Below are 16,839 nucleotides of genomic sequence, written 5' to 3' on the forward strand. Positions count from 1 at the left end.
TATGTGGGCTTAGCGGTATGTGTGCAGGTGAAAACACCGGACGCTTTTCTTTTTTAATATATATAATACACATATATATTATATATATATGTTGCCTAATATTTAAATCATCTGTAGAAAATTAGAAGTGATCTAAACAATTGAAGGCGAAAAACCATTTGTTAAGTGAGCAATGACAGTAGAAAGCATGACTGTTTTCAGTATATTCACCTTACAGAATTGCATGCCCTGTAACAAGAATGCCTGCATTTGATTCTACCTGTGCTACTTAACCTCTGTGCCACACTCTGATCAACTGCGAGAATTAAATGTCACATAAGAAACACTCTAAATGTTAACTATTGACTTTGTAAGAGCTAGCAGTACAAGTTTTCACTAGAAACGTCACTGACGCAGGTGGAGGCATAAAATGAGAAAACCTTTGCCCAAGTTCCAGAAAGAAATCACTTTGATAAGATTGGGCTTGCTAATAGCAGTGTGACCCTTTACACGTGAGCCATTACAATATTGAGGATTTACATTGAATAAGCTGCGACAGCTGAAACTTGAAATTCCTAACTTGAAGTTTAACTATTGAATTCTTACTTGCTGATAGCATATGATTGATTAATTAGCTTTTTAAACTTTCTTTAATTTGGGCTTTATCAAGTTACCAATACTTAAAAGTCAATACTTTTATATTTTAATTTGAACGGAACTATGATTAGGAAGATGCAGAACCTGAATTACTCAAGGAAAGACATCAATTTGCAAAGCAGAAATCTTGGATTCACTAATAAGATGTTTTTATTTGGCTAAGATGTTTAGTTAAGGAAAAACTAGTTACTAGTCTTGCAAAATGTAGAATATCCAGCATGATTTTTTTTTTCTTCCAACAGTGACTTGGGTGTCTTCATTGTATCCAGGTGGTGCTTGGATAACATAGCTAATGCTTTTGTGTCTTGGTTTCCTAAAAGTTTAGTTAATATCAACTGAAAACCTTTGGGATTCATTTTACTGTGGTTCTCATGAACACTCACAGTTATCTGGAGGACCCCCAACAGGGAAAAATATTTCTTTTGTTGCAATCTTTTGTTTTGAGAAAGGGTCTCAGTCTCTCTATGTAGTCAGGGTGGATTTGAATTCACTGTGTTTTCCCAGATTTGCTTTAAACTTGAGATCCCCCTGCCCCTACTTCCTGAATACTAGAATTATATATGCCTGCTACCGCACTTGGCTGTTGTTTGTTTTGAACCTGAATCTAAAGTTCTGGAATTAATCTCAGGGTTTTATGTGTTCCAGGCAAACACTGTACTGCTGAGCTATATCATAGCCCAAGTTATGGGATCTTAGAATTACCACAGTTCCCTTTTATCCATAGTTTTGTGTTAGTCTCAGTTACCTTCTGTCAATATTAAACAGAAATCCTAGGAATAACTCATGAGTTTTAGATTGTATGTCTTTCTCAGTAAGTAACATAATGTCTTGCACTGTGCTATCAGAGGTATCATGTCCAGGGACAGTATCCACTCTACTGCCCGCCTGTTGGTAATACTTACCTTTTTGGTTATTAAGTCAGTATCACAGTCTGTATTTCAGTAAGTGCAAAGGTGATGATAGTGGCCGCTCACATGTGCCAAAGAGAAGTTTTAGTGTTCTAAGTCAAATGATGGAATTTTTAATTTGGAAAGAAAAGCTGTAGGCTAGTTTAGTAACATCTACAATAAACAAGCTATTTCAGAGACGACATCATGGAAGTTTTACTGAAGTATGTCGTTAAGACTTGTTTTTACTCTCTTTCTCTCTGCTTAATTATAAATTAGCTATCATTTGTTTGTACTCACTTTAGGAATCCTGATTCCAGGTATTCACATGAGCTGAGGTTGTGCCTCCCAAGGATAAGAGGGTGGGGCACCACTGTGTTTGGCTTACCCTTAAACAGCTAATAAAGTCCCTTTGGAATCTGTGTAAAATTCAGTAATTTTTAAGCTCTCAAAGAGCACGGAAATTAAAAGGTGTGTGTGTGTGTGTGTATGTCTGTGTGTGTGCAGGGCAGGAGCTGTAGAAATCACAATTATAGGTAAAAGTGGTAAACATGATCCTTAACTTTTCTACGAAGAAGTAAAATGTTTAAGTTGGAGCTGCCTGCCTCTGCCTCTTCAATACTGAGATTAAAGACATGCACCACCACACCTGACTTAGGTTATTAGTTTTAGGGGATATGTTTTAATCCATAAAGGTTAGGGGAGCAATACAAGATTGATGGTGACAGTTTTCCGGGAAGTACACCTGAGGAATTACCCTTAAAGCCTTGGACACATAAACTTGCTGTTAATCAAAGTCAAACATCCATATCCCAAGTAATGCCCTTTATAGAGAAACATCCGTGTCTGGATTAGTCTCTAGCCCTCTGCTATGCATTTACCATGTGTAAGCAGTCAAATAGCTGTTATAAAGTAAAAACAGAAACAATAAGATTCTTCCAAACCTTTATTTTCTTAAAAAATGATTTTTAGTTATTTGTATATGTATGTGTCTTGTTTGTGGTTTATACACTCGAGTACAGACCCACAGAGGCCAGAGGAAGGTGTGGCATCCCCTGGAGCTAGAGTTGCAGGTATTGGGAGCCACTTCACATGGGTGTTGGGAACTGAACCCTAGTCCTCCGCGAAAGCAGTGTTCCTAACTACTGAACAATCTCTCCAGCCTGGAACCCTCTACTTTTGATACACAATAAAATCCACTTTTGTAAAGTGATAGGAACATCCATGAAGGCCCTTTCCCAGAAAAAGAAAAGCAAGCTCCCCAAAATTACTGAATAGACTCTATCATTTTAAAAAATAATTTATTTTTGCTTAATGTGTTTTTGTGTATGTACGTTTGTATGACGCAAACATGTGGATACTAGGAATTGAACCCAGGTCCAATGGAAGAGCAGCCAGTGTTCTTAACTGCTGAGCTATCTCTCTAGCTCCCAAAGACTCCATCTTTAATGCTTCTTTCTGTTCCCCAGTCCTGGTTCTTCCTGCTTACAAGATACATTTGTCAGCTCTAGGATTGGAGGTTGTAGTTATAGAAACGTTCTATTTTCAACTCGTGGCTTTCAAAGATGCTCTACTGGTAATTACTTTCACTGAGGGGGAAAAACATGTGGCTACAGAAATCTTTGTTTCAACGATACTTAACAGACTGTATAGACTGTTGGGCCTAAAATAAACGTCTAATTGTAGATAAGGAAGCAGGACAAGGGTCAAGTCGCCTCTTCTAGGGCATAAGTGATGTCTGACTAGCTCTTTCAACTGAGCAGAATAATGTCCTACCATATCAGCCTGGCAATAAATAAAACATATACCGTGAAATTTAGTAGTTTTATTTGTGTGTAAAAGAGTAAAATATACATTGACTACCATTTCCTTGCAGAGAACATGCTGCCCTGAAGACATAGTTACAGTTTTCACGTGAACAAAGCTAGCACTACTGTAATTTAGTGCCCTAGAGGAAGACTGTCAATGAACATAAAAGGGCATTTCTGAGGCTAACAGAATGTAGGAACCCGAGCTTGAAACCTGAGCCACTGCCTGAAGGTAATAACTTTTTAAACTTTGCTTTTTTTTTAAATTCATTAGTTGTCTTTTTGTTTCTTAAATTTTTATGTTTTAACTATGTAAATTACCAAATCCATTCACCGTTCCCATCCCCTCTCTCCATTCCAACTTCTCACCTCTGGTCACTCTCAACTTCATATGCCTTTTTTTTTTTTAAACCCACTGAGTCATCTTAGTGCTGCCAGTGTGTACCTGGGTCATTAGTGCAGGGCCATCCACTGGAGTCTGAGTAACCTCTCCAGGGTCGAATCCCTGAGGGACAGGAGCCACCAGCTCCCAACTGTTCCCCAGTTGGGGGTGGAACTTCATGACTCTCACTTCTTTCTGGTTCTTGGACTTTGGCTTAATCCTGTCTTATGCATGCAGTCATAGCTGTTGTGAATTGATGTACGAACTATTTGACAGAGGACTGGTATCTGGAATATACAAGTGACTCAAAAAAATGAGCACCAGAAAATAAACCCCAAATAATCCAATTAAATTATCTTGGACAGAAACTAAACAGGGGGAAAAAAAAACATTACTAAGAATTTTTTTTTTTAATGTTCAACAAGCATCTTTAGCTATCAGGGAGATTCAAATTAAAACTACTATGAGATTTTATATTACTCTTGTCAGGATGGTTAAAATCAAAACAAACAAATGCTGGCAGAGATACATGAAAAGGAGAAAGATTATTTGTTTATTAAGATTATTTGTCTGAAGTTAAAATCATTGAAAAATGAGTGTCTGTTGCTTAAAGATTTAAGAACACTCTAAGTTCTTCAAAACCTAATAGGTGTAAGGAAGAGTTTTGGATGGATGAAAGGAGATATCAGCCATGTTTTATCAATATGTCAGAAGCTGAAATAAGAATATCTGTTCTGTCTGTGGCCACAATGACCTTACCGTAGGTACCAGAAACTCTAAGTTGAAAATGGTTCCAAGGAATCAGCTAAGTGCTCTTAACTGTTTAGCTGTTTTTTCAGGTTTTAGAGATTTTAATAATTACATTTTTTATTTATTTACTGACGTATTTAGTGTGATGGTGCATGTGTGTGTGTGCACACATGTGCATGCTTGTGCTTATTCAAGCACACACCACTGTGCACATGTGAGGCCAAAGAACAGCTTAAAGGACCTGGCTCTCTCCTTCCACCATCTGGGTTCCAGGACTCAAACATGGACCACGAGGCTTGGCAGCAAGCGCCTTTACCCACTGAGCCATCTCCTAAGTCCAATCTGCTGAGTTTGCTCTCTGTGATTATATTTGGGTGTTTTCCATTCATATGCTTATGGTTTTCTTTTCATTTAGGTATGGTGAGACCAACAGATGAAGAGAAGATAGCCTGTTATTCACAGGTCTCAAAAGGAGTGGGCATGCTGTACCCCAGAGAACCACACAATGTAACCCAAGGTTGGTGGCAGGAACACATGGGTGCAGAAGAACCTTGCTTGTGGTTTTTGAGAGAAAAAATGGGCAAAGAAGCCTAAGCAGACTAAGCTGACTTAAGATCAGAAAGTTTGAATAAACTTATTGGACTATGGCTTGTATTGACTGATAACTGGTCTTACAGAAGTTAAAGCTGGGAGTGCTGTCCCAGAGGGTCAGAGTCTATAATGAAGCTAGCTGTGGGAGTCTAGTATTTGAACTTGTTTGCATAGGGAGATTAGTTTTGTGAGAGCATCTTTTATACCTCTAGGAATTGGTTAGTCTGGATCAGAGCAGTCCTTCCCTGGTCAGTGAGATTCCAAAGATGCCAAAGGGTCATAACAAAAACTAGAAAATATGATAAATATAAAATTGAAATTAGTTTTGAATTTTCTTCCTTTGTGTTCTTTCTTTTCTTATAGAATGAATTAGGAGTAATCCCTCTTTAGTCTCAAAGAGCTGATGCAAGATTATAGTTGCTTGGTTTCTAAAAATGTCCTTATAAAATGTCTTGCCTTGATACTCATTTTGTTCTAAGATTTTTCACTTCCAATGTTTTTAAACATGTATTGGACTGTTCAGCCTTTATAATTCTAGAATTTATTTGGTAAGTTTTCTTTTTTTCTAGGAACTGCCCATAATATCTTCACCTTAATGTCTACTTTAGTTTGTCCCTTTTTATTCCTGATATTAATTTGATTTGTGTTTTTTTCCCTATTCTTTAAAAAAATAATTATTAATTAATTAATTTGGTTTTTTGAGGCAGAGTTACTCAATATAACAGATCTGACTGTCCTAGAACTTTATTTGTAAGTCAGACTGGTCTCAAACTCACAGAAATCTGCCTTCCTTGCCTCCCTACTGCTGAGATTAAAGGTGTACACCATCACCACCTGGTAAAAAAATGCTTATTTTTAAATTATATGTATATGGGTGTGTAACATGAGAGCCTGCTTGTTGGGGTTTCTGTCTGCCCAGTTCCCCAGCCATTTAGTCCTAGAGAAAAATCACACAGAGAGTCTACATTAGATATAAACTGATTGGCCCATTAGCTCAGGCTTCATATTAGCTCTTATAACTTAACCCATTATTCTTATCTATATTAGCCACATGGCTTGGTACCTTTTTTATGGGGTAGGTCACATCTTGCTTCTTCTGTGGTCTGGGAAGGACTGCAGAAAGAGCTTCTTTCTTCCGAGAATTCTCCTACTCCCCTTGCCCCACCTCTACTTCCTGTCTGGTTGTCCCACCTATACATCCTGCCTGGCTAATGGCCAGTCAGCATTTATTTAAAACATAATTGACAGAATATAGAATTGTCCTACACCATGGGTGTTTTGGCTACATCTATACATGTGTATGATGTTCATGCTTGGTGCCTGGAAATGGAGCTACAGGCAGTTTGTGAGCTACCATGTGGGTGCTTGGACTGAACTTTTGGCCTTTGAAAGAGCAGCAGCAAGTGCTCTTAACCACTGAGCTGTTGCTTCAGCCTCTCTTACTCTTTCTTTTCTTTTCTTTTTTTTGGTCTCTCCAAAAGTTCCAAGAACTTTTTCTGAGACAGAGTTTTTCTGTATAGCCTTGTCTGGAACTCCCTTTGTAGAGCAGGTTGGCCTCAAACTCACAGAGATCACACGCCTCTACCTCTACCTCTTGAGTGCTGCGATTAAAGACGTGCACCACCATGTATGATTTCTCTCACTCTTTCTTGATGAGTGTTTTCTTTCCCTAGAGAACTACTTGTAATATTGATTTGTTATTGTCTTCATTGTTTATTTTAGTAATATTTAGTATGAGTTTAATATATGTTTCTTCTCTGTGTTTACCATTTTTAACTTTATTCATTAGATACTTATTGTTTCCCTTTTCATAGATTTTTATTCATTGACAAAAATTGTGTTTATTTATAAAGGGGAACATATTTGATATGTATTTATGGTGGGGTTCAATCAAATGAATTAACATTTTCATGACTTTTTATTCTCTCTCTCTCTCTCTCTCTCTCTCTCTCTCTCGTGTGTGTGTGTGTATGTATGCGTGTATGTGTGCATGTGGAGACCAGAGGACTTTTACCTGCTGATCCATCTTCTAGGCCCCCATTTCACTCTTCTTTTAGTCTTGTTTGTTTTTTGTTTCTTTGTGATAGGTTTTCTGTATGTAGCCTTGGCTGTCCTGAAACTCACTGTGTAGACCAGGCTGGCCTCAAACTCACAGAGAGATACTCCTGCCTCTGCCTCCCAAGTGCTGGAGTTAAAGATGTGTGCCACCACTGTCTGGCTGAAAATAAACTTTTATTTGCATTAAATAATTGTGCAGTGAATCTGACATAACTTTATATCACAAATTCAAGTTTAATGAGCCAATGTAGAGTGTAATTAAGAACAGAATGAGGGTCGGGCAGTAGTGGCACACGCCTTTAATCCTAGCACTCGGGAGGCAGAGGCAGGTGGATCTCTGTGAGTTCGAGACCAGCCTGGTCTACAAGAGCTAGTTCCAGGACAGGCTCCAAAGCCACAGAGAAACCTTGTCTCCACTAAAAAAAAATTGAGGGAACTATGTAATCCTAACATTTTATTTGCCTTTTATTTGCCTTAAATGTATTATGGTGCCTTGGCAAGTTAATTAATAAAACAGTAATTTTCTATCTATAGAGTGGAAATTATTTTGCCTGTATTGTGTAAGGTGCCATGGTTATGGAAGATGAAAGATTTATTTAGGATTAACACCCCCATAAAAATGTTAGTACTACAGTTGACCAGATGTTTACTCTTTCAGCTGTTAACTAATAGGAGAAAAATGAGACTGAATATGAAGCCAGCATGGAACAGCGGCGTTTGTTAGGAGCCAGCTGTAGCGATGGGAAAGAGTCCGAAAGAGGAGCTCAGGAATCCGAGGTAGGGATTCAACTGCAAGGGTTTCTGGTTTTAAGAAGAACACCATGCATTTAACAACTTTTCATGCTTGAAGACAGTCTTTTACTCAAGTCATACAAGATTTTTAATATGCCAGGGATGGTGGTACACACTTGTTTTCCAGACATTCAGGAGGCACAGCACAGGGCCAAGAGTTGAAGGTCAGGCCTGGGGTGCATATTTGAGACTCTGTTTCAGAAAGGTTTTGATTACATATCTCTCATATATTTAATTTTTAATATAGAAATTTTAAATAATGCTTAGATGTCTGGGCCCAGTTCTAGCCTAGACCATAAATTATTTCTATAGACCAGACCCCAACATAAACTCTCTCTCTTGACTGGCAAGACACAACTCACATGGCTTAATCGGGTGGGAGATTCTCAGTGATCCATCATGAAATCCTGAGTTCACATCCTGAAGAATTCCTCTCGTTTATTCTCCAAGCAGCTTTTATACCAACCCATAAACTGAGCGGGGAAATACACTAACATTTTGTCTCCTAGGTAACCAGGTGAATGGCCTTTTGTCAGGTCTGCATCTACCTGTCTGCTGCGTATGCTACCTGTCACGTAGGCTTGAATCAGCATCCTCCAAATTACAAAGAAAAGAGCAACAACATCCTGACTTTTTGTTAGGGCAGTGACTGCCTGTTTGCAGGGCTACGTGACTACCTCAGATGGACCCTATGGCTTCAGAGCCTGGCTGCCACACCATATTGAAATATGAGCCTACACTTAGATATAACCATAAAATTTTTGCACTATATATATATATATATAAAATTATATTTAATCATTTCCATATACATTCCTGGGAAAATAAAAAGTTAAAACATATGTAAGTCAGTGCTATCACTCAAGACAGTGGTTCTCAACCTGTGGGTCATAGCCCTGTTTGGAGTCGAATGACCCTTTCAATAGAGGTCACCTAAGAACATCCAAAACCACAGATTTTTATGATTCATAACAGTAGCTAAATTACAGTTATGATGTAGCATTGAAAATAATTTTATGGTTGGGGTTTAGCATAACATGAGGAATGGTATTAAAGGACCACAGATGTAGGCAGGTTGAGAAGCACTGTGTTAAGAAATACTTTGGGCTGCAATGTAGCTCAGTGGTAAATTGTTTGCCTAGTATGTAGAAGGTCCTGGGTTCAATATCCATCACTAAGAATACCCAAACTTTCCAGGCATAGTGGTGCACATCTTTAATATCAGCACTCAGGAGGCAGAGGCAGGCAGGTCTTTGGGTTTGAGGCCACACATGGTCTACGTATCTCCAGAAGAGCTAGGTTTATATAGAGAGACCCTGTATCAAAACAAAACAAAACAAAAATCTCTTGTAGTAAAATGAATACTGAACTGAAATGTAAATGTCCTTCTATGTTTATTATACAGTCTTTTTAAAAACTGTAAAAATAGACTGAGTAGTGGTGGTACACACCTCTAAACCCAGCACTAGGGAGGCAGAGACACTGAGGTCAGCCTGGTCCTCAGAGCAAGTTCCATGGCCAGGAACTCTGTCTCAAAAAATCAAAAACCAAACAACAACAATAACAACAAGAAAACCTTTGTAAAAATATGGTATATTTTTCAAAGACTGATGTAATTTTTTAATTAATAATTTATTTTTTGACTTTTCAAAAGCATATAACTTGTATGGACTCTGGGGATCCTTCCTTTGGACAGAATGAGCCCCCTACCATTTTGCCTGTTACTGCTGAAACAGATGATCCCCTCACATCTCAGGATCTGCCAGAGACACTGACTGATACACAGGCCCTCTATGCAGAGCAGTTCCATCTTTTAGACCCAAATGGGCAGCCTCTTCAATATGATCTCCACTCGTTGGGAGACTCTAATGCACAAATGGTGAGTATATTTTATAGCTAATGAGTGTTATATTTAACAATATCTATTAATCATACTAAATGACCTTAGTTTCTTGATACTATTGACTTATACTTTATATTGAAAATATTCTTTCTATGACTTTGTTTTTTTTCAATATGGGTATTTTTCCTTTTAGGAGTGCAAAGGCTACAAATAATATTTAAAGCAGTCCTTACTCTCGTGTCAGGCACACTGGTGTCTGAGATGAGCTGGGTGTGGTCTATAGCTAGTGCTTAGATGCTAAAGTTTGCTTGTAAGTTACTTTTTGTTTTTGAGACAAGATTTTATATAACCCAAGCTGTCGTTGCCCTCTCTGTGTTATTAAACTTCATGCATGTGCTGTCATGATTAAGATCACACGGTGCTTAAGACCGTCAGCTATAGTCAAACTGATTGTTTTGAATCTTAGCTTCAGCACTTGTCCACTGTGGGACCTTTGGAGAAACTGGCAGTCTCAGTGCTGTGTCTGCAGAGTGAAGTAATAAGGCCATCCTAGAAGTAGGTGTCTGCTTCAATAACCTAGTAGCCCTGGTAAATCAGAATGGCTTATCGTTTCTTTAATGTCTCCAAGACGATCACTACCAGCCCTTCAGAAAATGGACAGGTGGTTCATGTAATCCCACCCACCCAGACAGGAATGGCACAGGTGATCATACCTCGGGAGCCGCTGGTGGATGTGACTAGGCCTCAAGGTGAGTCAGTATGGGATGGGAGCAGGGATTGACAGTGCTTTAAAGGTTAAGGTGATAGTCCAGAAAATTTCCCATGGACATCCATATTAAAGTTTATCTCTTTAGGTAACATTGTGAATTAAGTAATTAGGAAACATTTTTTTTTAGTTTAGCTCCAATAAATCTTAAGTTCGTTTTTGAACTCCTGTCTAGGTTAGCTTTCTATTTCATTTTGGAATTCTATGAGGCTGGTTGACTCTTGCTTCCTCCCAAATAACCAGTGAGCATAAAATAAATTCTTCTTAATTATAGAAACAGCAATGAAATTGCAACAATAGCACAAAATAGTACCTAGATACAGGAGTTTTTATATTTCTATTTTATTGATTTTTTGCTAGCTTTGTGACCCATTCTTTTTTTAATCTGTTTTTGAATCTTCTCCTCCTCCCTCATTCCTTTGTTTCAGTCTTCCCATTCACCCATTTTTTTTGCCCATTTGATAATATCCCTATTAGTTTTCTTTCTTCCCTTTGCAATACAGTTGAATCTCTTTTTAACATCATTGCTACACTGTTTTGTTTCTCTTTTATACATAGTTCTTTTTAACTTTATGATTTGTTGTCTTTATTAATAGTCATTAAAAGTTAAAACAAAACATGGTTTGCAGGAACATTATAAACACAATGTATAAGTAAGTTTTTGTTTCTGTATTACATGTGAAACTCTTTAATATAACAATATTGCTGTTAAATATAAGTATAAAAAGTTAACTACAAAATTTCATAGTGATCCAATTTAAATTGCATTTTAAAATTTTAAATAAAATACAATTTAAAAGTAATTAAATTTATCAGTGACAGTCTCAATAACTTAATTAAAGTTTTTTTTTAACTTCAGAACAAGTCTTCTTTTTCCTATTTAAGTGATGTAATTCTAGTTAAGTAACCTTCATAATGTTATTCAAGATACTGATGTTTCTTATTTTTGTTGTTAAGATGCCTCTGAAGAGAAACCCACTGACAGAAGCTTACCAACTGTAAGAGCAGATACTCTAGAAGCCAGTGCCAGTAATTGTATTCTTCATTCACAAGCATCCCTTGTGCTACCCAGAAAGTCAGGAACCAGGTGAATCATGGGAAGGGGGAACTTGTCTTTACTGTATTTGTTGAGACTTGCTTTGTGTCCTAATGTGTGAGCTATTTTAGAGACAATTCCGTGGGTTGTTGAGAAGAGCGTGTGTTGTCCCTTGTTTGGGTAGAATGTTTTGTAGCTGTCAGTCAGGCTCATCAGTTAGTTTGATCTGCAATGACGCGTAATTTCAGTGTTTCTTTATTCATTTTTTGTGCAGTTGAGTTGTTCAGTAGTGAGAATGGGGTGTTGCAGTCACACACTACTACTGTTTGGTAGTCATCTGTGATTTAAAATCTGTGATTTTAAAATCTTGTGGTATTTGTTTTACAAAACTGGATGGTGGACATGATGCTTTGAGAAAGGTCATCCACGGGTTCACCTTTTCTAACACTTTAGTCCCCATTAGTGTCTCTGTTTGTGGAAATCATAGGACTTTGCAGGAAGAAGTAGTCACTGGGGTCAGGTGTGGAGGGTTTGGAACCTTGACCCACTTCTTGCTGTCTCTCTGTCTCTCCCTGCTTCCTGTGTGGGGTTGAGAAGTGCTTGCTCAGATCTGCTCTTATAGGCATGTTCTTATAGACTTATAGACTTCTCTGCCATGAGGGACTCTATCTCTCTGAAACTGTAAGTCAAAGTAAACCCTTTCTTTTATCATTTGGTAAGGTGAGTATAGTTATTGCAATGGGCAGCATAGACAAAGCCATGTCCATAATGGCCTGACCCATAATGTGCAGCACAGGCAAAATGATTTTTGTGGTGGCATGGCTTATGTGGACCTTTGGTACTAGCTAAACAGTCATGGTGTTTCCAGGAATGAAATAAATCTACTGTGCTTTTGTTTGATCTGTATAAGAAAACATATTCTCAGACAAATGAAAGTCTACATTGGATGGTGGCAAGAAGGAATCTCAGTCACTAAACCAATTTTCAGATTTGATCAAGTTTGCAGACACAGAACCCCTTGAATGAAGAGAAGGACAGGTTCCCCTTAGGAAAGGACCTTGCTAAAATACCTAAGAATTTTGCTATGAGACTTTCTCCTACATTTCCCCAGAGTGACGGATGGCTTTTTACCAGGGTAAGTGTACACTGGGGAAGTAATTAACCTTCCAGGGTCTTTTGCATACTGGTTCTGAATTGATACTGATTCTAGGAAATCCCTAGAAGCGTTGTAGTCCTCCAGTTAAAGCAGGGGCTCTGGAGGTCAAGATGATAATGGAGTTTTAGTGAAGTCTGTCTCACAGTAGAACCGGTGGGTCCCTGAACTCATCCTGTGGTTATTTCTCCAGATCTGGAATATATAATTGGAATGGAAGATATACTTAGAAGTTGGCAGAGTTCCTACAGCTCTTGGCTCTGGCTAGCCCCACTGTGTGGCCTGAGCATGACCGCCAGCTCGACCACTCTTCTGCCAGAATGGTGCACATTGCTTCTTTAAAGGAACACCTTACAAATGATTCATGGTTTTAGACATATGTGTGTCCTTGATGGTCTGGACACTTCCCTGGGTGTTTTAAAAATGAGCTCAAGATCTGAGCCTTTTGATTTACATGACTCTGTAGGGTTTTCTGAATGAAGAGAGTGGTGAATCATTTTCATACGTCACCTCTGGCCACACCTAAGAAGAGTTTATTGCTTTATCCTTTAGCCCCATCAAGAACTATAATGGAGATTACCAATAGGAAAGTTACTACGGCAGGAGACACTGCTCAGCAATTAAGAGCTCATTGAGATGATCCTTTGTGAAAAGGAAGAAATTGTTTCTAAAGCAGAATAGAAGGTTTTATAGAAAAAAAGAGACTTCTAGAAGAGACCAGAAAAACATAAATCAATGGCATGGAATACATCTAGCATTACATAAATGTATAGAAATTTTTGTTTGTTTGTTTTTTAAAAAGGAGTCAGAGACTGGAGAGATGGTTCTGTGTTTAAGAGCACTTGTTCTTTTAGAGGACCTGGGTTTGGTTCCTAGCACCCATATAGCGGCGTCCAGCCACTGTAATTTCAGTTCCAGGGAATTCAGTGCCCACTCTGACCCCAGTCACATGTGGTACGCATACTTACATGCAGGTTAACTATGAAGATACATAAAATATTTTTTTTAAAGAGGTGGGGAGATGGCTTAGTTAGTAAAGCATTCAGTACGAAGTATGAGGCTCTGTGTTCAAAACCAGGGGTAGTAGTTCTTATCTGTGGCCTCTGGGAAGTGGGGCCCAAAGGAAGACTGATCTTTTGAGTTCACTAGCCAGCCAGTTTGCAGAGTTAGTGAGCTCCAGGTTTAGTGAGAAACCCAGTCTTAAAAAACAAGGTGAGCCAGATGGTGTGGTAGTGGGACACACCTTTAATCCCAGCACTTGGGAGGCAGAGGCAGGTGGATCTCTGTGAGTTTGAGTCCATCCTGGTCTACAGAGCAAGTTTCAGGACAGTCAGGGCTACACAGAGAAACCCTGTCTGAACACAAAACAAAACAAACAAACAAAAAACCTGAAAAGTTAAGGGTGACTATGGAAAATATCTGATGTCAACCTCTGGTTTTGATATACATATGCACACATGTTTATGCACATGTGTGCCCATATATTACAATATTACACATATATTATGAAGTAAAGAAAAAGACGAAGCAGTTAAATGTTTTGTGTGTGTGCATGACTGTGTATTTACATCTACTCTTCTCTCCCAGAATGCTTGAGGAATCTTTGCCGTCTCCTCTGCAGCCACTTTCTTCTAACACACCTATATGGGCCTGCCGTCTTAGGAGTTGTGAGGTGGGTTTCATTTACCTGGTTACGGCCACATTTCATCCCCGACTGAATATTTTTGCATACAAATAGTAAGTCAGCATCTGTCATATTCTGTATGCATTTATACTTAATCTAAGCTCACCTGTTGTTTCTTTCTTTAAAGATAAAGGCTCAGGTAAAGAGGAAGTTTTGCCTATTGTGTGGTGCATGCCTGTAATCCCAGCACTTGGGAGGTGGTGGCTGAGGATTGAGAGTTTAAAATTTTCCTTGGCTACATGAGTTTGAGACCAGCTTGGGCTGCACGAAGCCCTCTCCTTGAAATACAGAGAAAAAGCTCTTCTGGCCCCACTGCCATTTCTTCTCTGTGGCTGACTTTCCTTGTTATCATTCCTTTCTACTTTTGCACTGAATTACCTCCTCTCTCTTTGTCTCTCTGTTTGCATTTATTTTTTTATAGTCTCAATATAAATTCCTCAAGATTTGCTTCTGACCTTGTCTTCATTTTATCTTTTGAAGGATTGTACCTATTTTGTTGACTTTCAGCTCTCGTGTTTATAAAATAATTTGCAACCCTTTATCACCAGTTCTGTAATTCTTACTGTTGTCCCAGATCTCCAGCGTCTTTTTGGAAGTTTTATTTAAGAGTTTACCTTAAATTCACTGCAACCATATTAGTTCTGCTTCCTAAATTCTTTGCCTGTTTCATTAATAAACACCATTTCCTTAGATATCCAGACTCAAAGTTTTAGACTGATTTCTTTGTTTCACTCAATACTTAGCTGGCTTTTGTTGTTATTGTTGTTTTGACTGTGTGTTTGTTGGAGATGATTTCACAATGTAGCCATAGCTGGCCTGATAACTCACTATGCAGACAAAGCTAGCTTTAAACTTGTGTTAGTTGATCTAGGGGTAGAATTTTAGATACCCAAGAGAATGGGTGTGTTACATATTCTTCCAAGTTTTCTTTTCTAAAACTTACATATGGCAGTGAATGTGACATTATACACCATTGCATTTGTTTGATGATACCGTTGTACAGGCCAGTGGTGAGGAAGTGAACTGATGCTGTTTCATCTTAGATAACTGTCTTGTTAAACTAACTGTTCACTCCTTTGTACAGAAAATTGGAGACTCCTACCGTGGCTACTGTGTGAGTGAGACTGAATTAGAAAGCATCCTAACTTTTCACAAGCAGCAAACCCAGAGTGTCTGGGGCACTCGCCAGTCTCCAAGCCCAGCCAAACCTGCCACGCGCTTGATGTGGAAGTCCCAGTATGTTCCCTATGACGGAATCCCATTTGTCAATGCAGGTACTCCTCATCAGTACTTACAGACTCCGCAGTATCTGTGCTCTATTGTAAACACGTGATTTCTTTGTGAGAGCATACATTTCATTTTGGTAGGTAAGAATTTCATTTTAATTGCTGAAAATGAATATTAAACTAAAAAGAAAACATAGCAAATATAACTAATTAACGTCATAAAACTGTTTTACTCTATGACACTGAATAAATAATACTTCATAAATAGAACTTTAAATTCCAAGTAGACCTATAGACAACATTACATAATCAAAAGTAATTCTTTAATAGTCTTACTAGCAGAAACAAATCATCGCTCAGATAGATAGATGATAGATATATGGACAGACACATAAAATTTCATGGTTTAGAACAGATTCTACAGCCAAGTAAGTTCCAGAAGCTTTGTTTTTTGAGGTTTTAAGGCTTCAGATTTACTCATAGAGAACTGATGTGCTGTAGGGGGCGGGGTGGTTGGAGAGAAGGCCCAGAGAGACATTAAGAGCACTGACTGCTCTTCTAGAGGTCCTGAGTTCAATTCCCAGCAACCAGGTGGTGGCTCACAACCTTCTGTAATGAGGTCTGGTGTCTTCTTCTGGTGTGTACGAAGAACACTGTATACATAATAAATAAATAAATTAAAAAAAAGAATTAATGTGCTGATTTTTACTTCTGTTGACAATGTTATAAACTTCTCTACATGCAATCCCTGGCTTAGTATTTCCAGACTTTAAAAAAATATCCAGGTTAGACCGGGCATAGTGGCATATACCTTTAATCCCAGCATTCAGAAGGTAGAGATAGGAATATCTCTGAGTTTGAGGCCAGTCTGATTTACTAGGAAGTTCCAGGACAACCAAGGATATATAAACAAAACAAAACAAACAAACAAACAAAAAACTCAGCCAGGAGTACTGAGGCTTGACTTTATAATCCAGCAGAGGTAGAAGGCTCTGTAGGAGTTCAAGGACAGCCAAGGCTACTTAGTGGACCCTGTATCAAAAAAAGAAAAATAAAATTATGGGAATTTTCATATGTATCAAAAATAGAGGTAAGAATATAAAAGCTGCATTTTAGTAAGAAATACTGATGTTTTGCTCCATAAGATTATGTAATTAAGAGTATAGAGTTTGAAATTGCCACAACCAAGTTGTTAAAGATCTGTCTAGAATACATGAACACCTAAAT

General features: G+C 38.2%; 1 protein-coding gene across 2 annotated transcripts in view; it reads left to right on the plus strand.

Moving 5' to 3' along the window:
• The first annotated feature begins 4,878 nt into the window (after positions 1-4,878).
• The window catches only part of Carf (calcium responsive transcription factor), a 33,167-nt gene continuing 21,206 nt past the window's right edge, over positions 4,879-16,839 (plus strand). The window contains exons 1-7 of one of the 2 annotated variants that reach the window (XM_087902385.1): positions 4,879-4,980; positions 7,771-7,889; positions 9,559-9,783; positions 10,376-10,496; positions 11,471-11,600; positions 14,290-14,374; positions 15,471-15,660. In XM_087902385.1, coding sequence (XP_087758511.1) covers positions 7,815-7,889; positions 9,559-9,783; positions 10,376-10,496; positions 11,471-11,600; positions 14,290-14,374; positions 15,471-15,660 — 826 coding nt within the window. In that variant the 5' untranslated portion in view covers positions 4,879-4,980; positions 7,771-7,814. The remainder of the gene's footprint in view (positions 4,981-7,770; positions 7,890-9,558; positions 9,784-10,375; positions 10,497-11,470; positions 11,601-14,289; positions 14,375-15,470; positions 15,661-16,839) is intronic. The other variant, XM_087902386.1, reaches the window with a different exon arrangement.

The sequence above is a fragment of the Myodes glareolus genome, chromosome 27 (genome assembly GCF_982192425.1).
Source record: "Myodes glareolus chromosome 27, mMyoGla1.1, whole genome shotgun sequence".
In the NCBI taxonomy this organism is placed as follows: Eukaryota; Metazoa; Chordata; class Mammalia; order Rodentia; family Cricetidae; genus Myodes; species Myodes glareolus.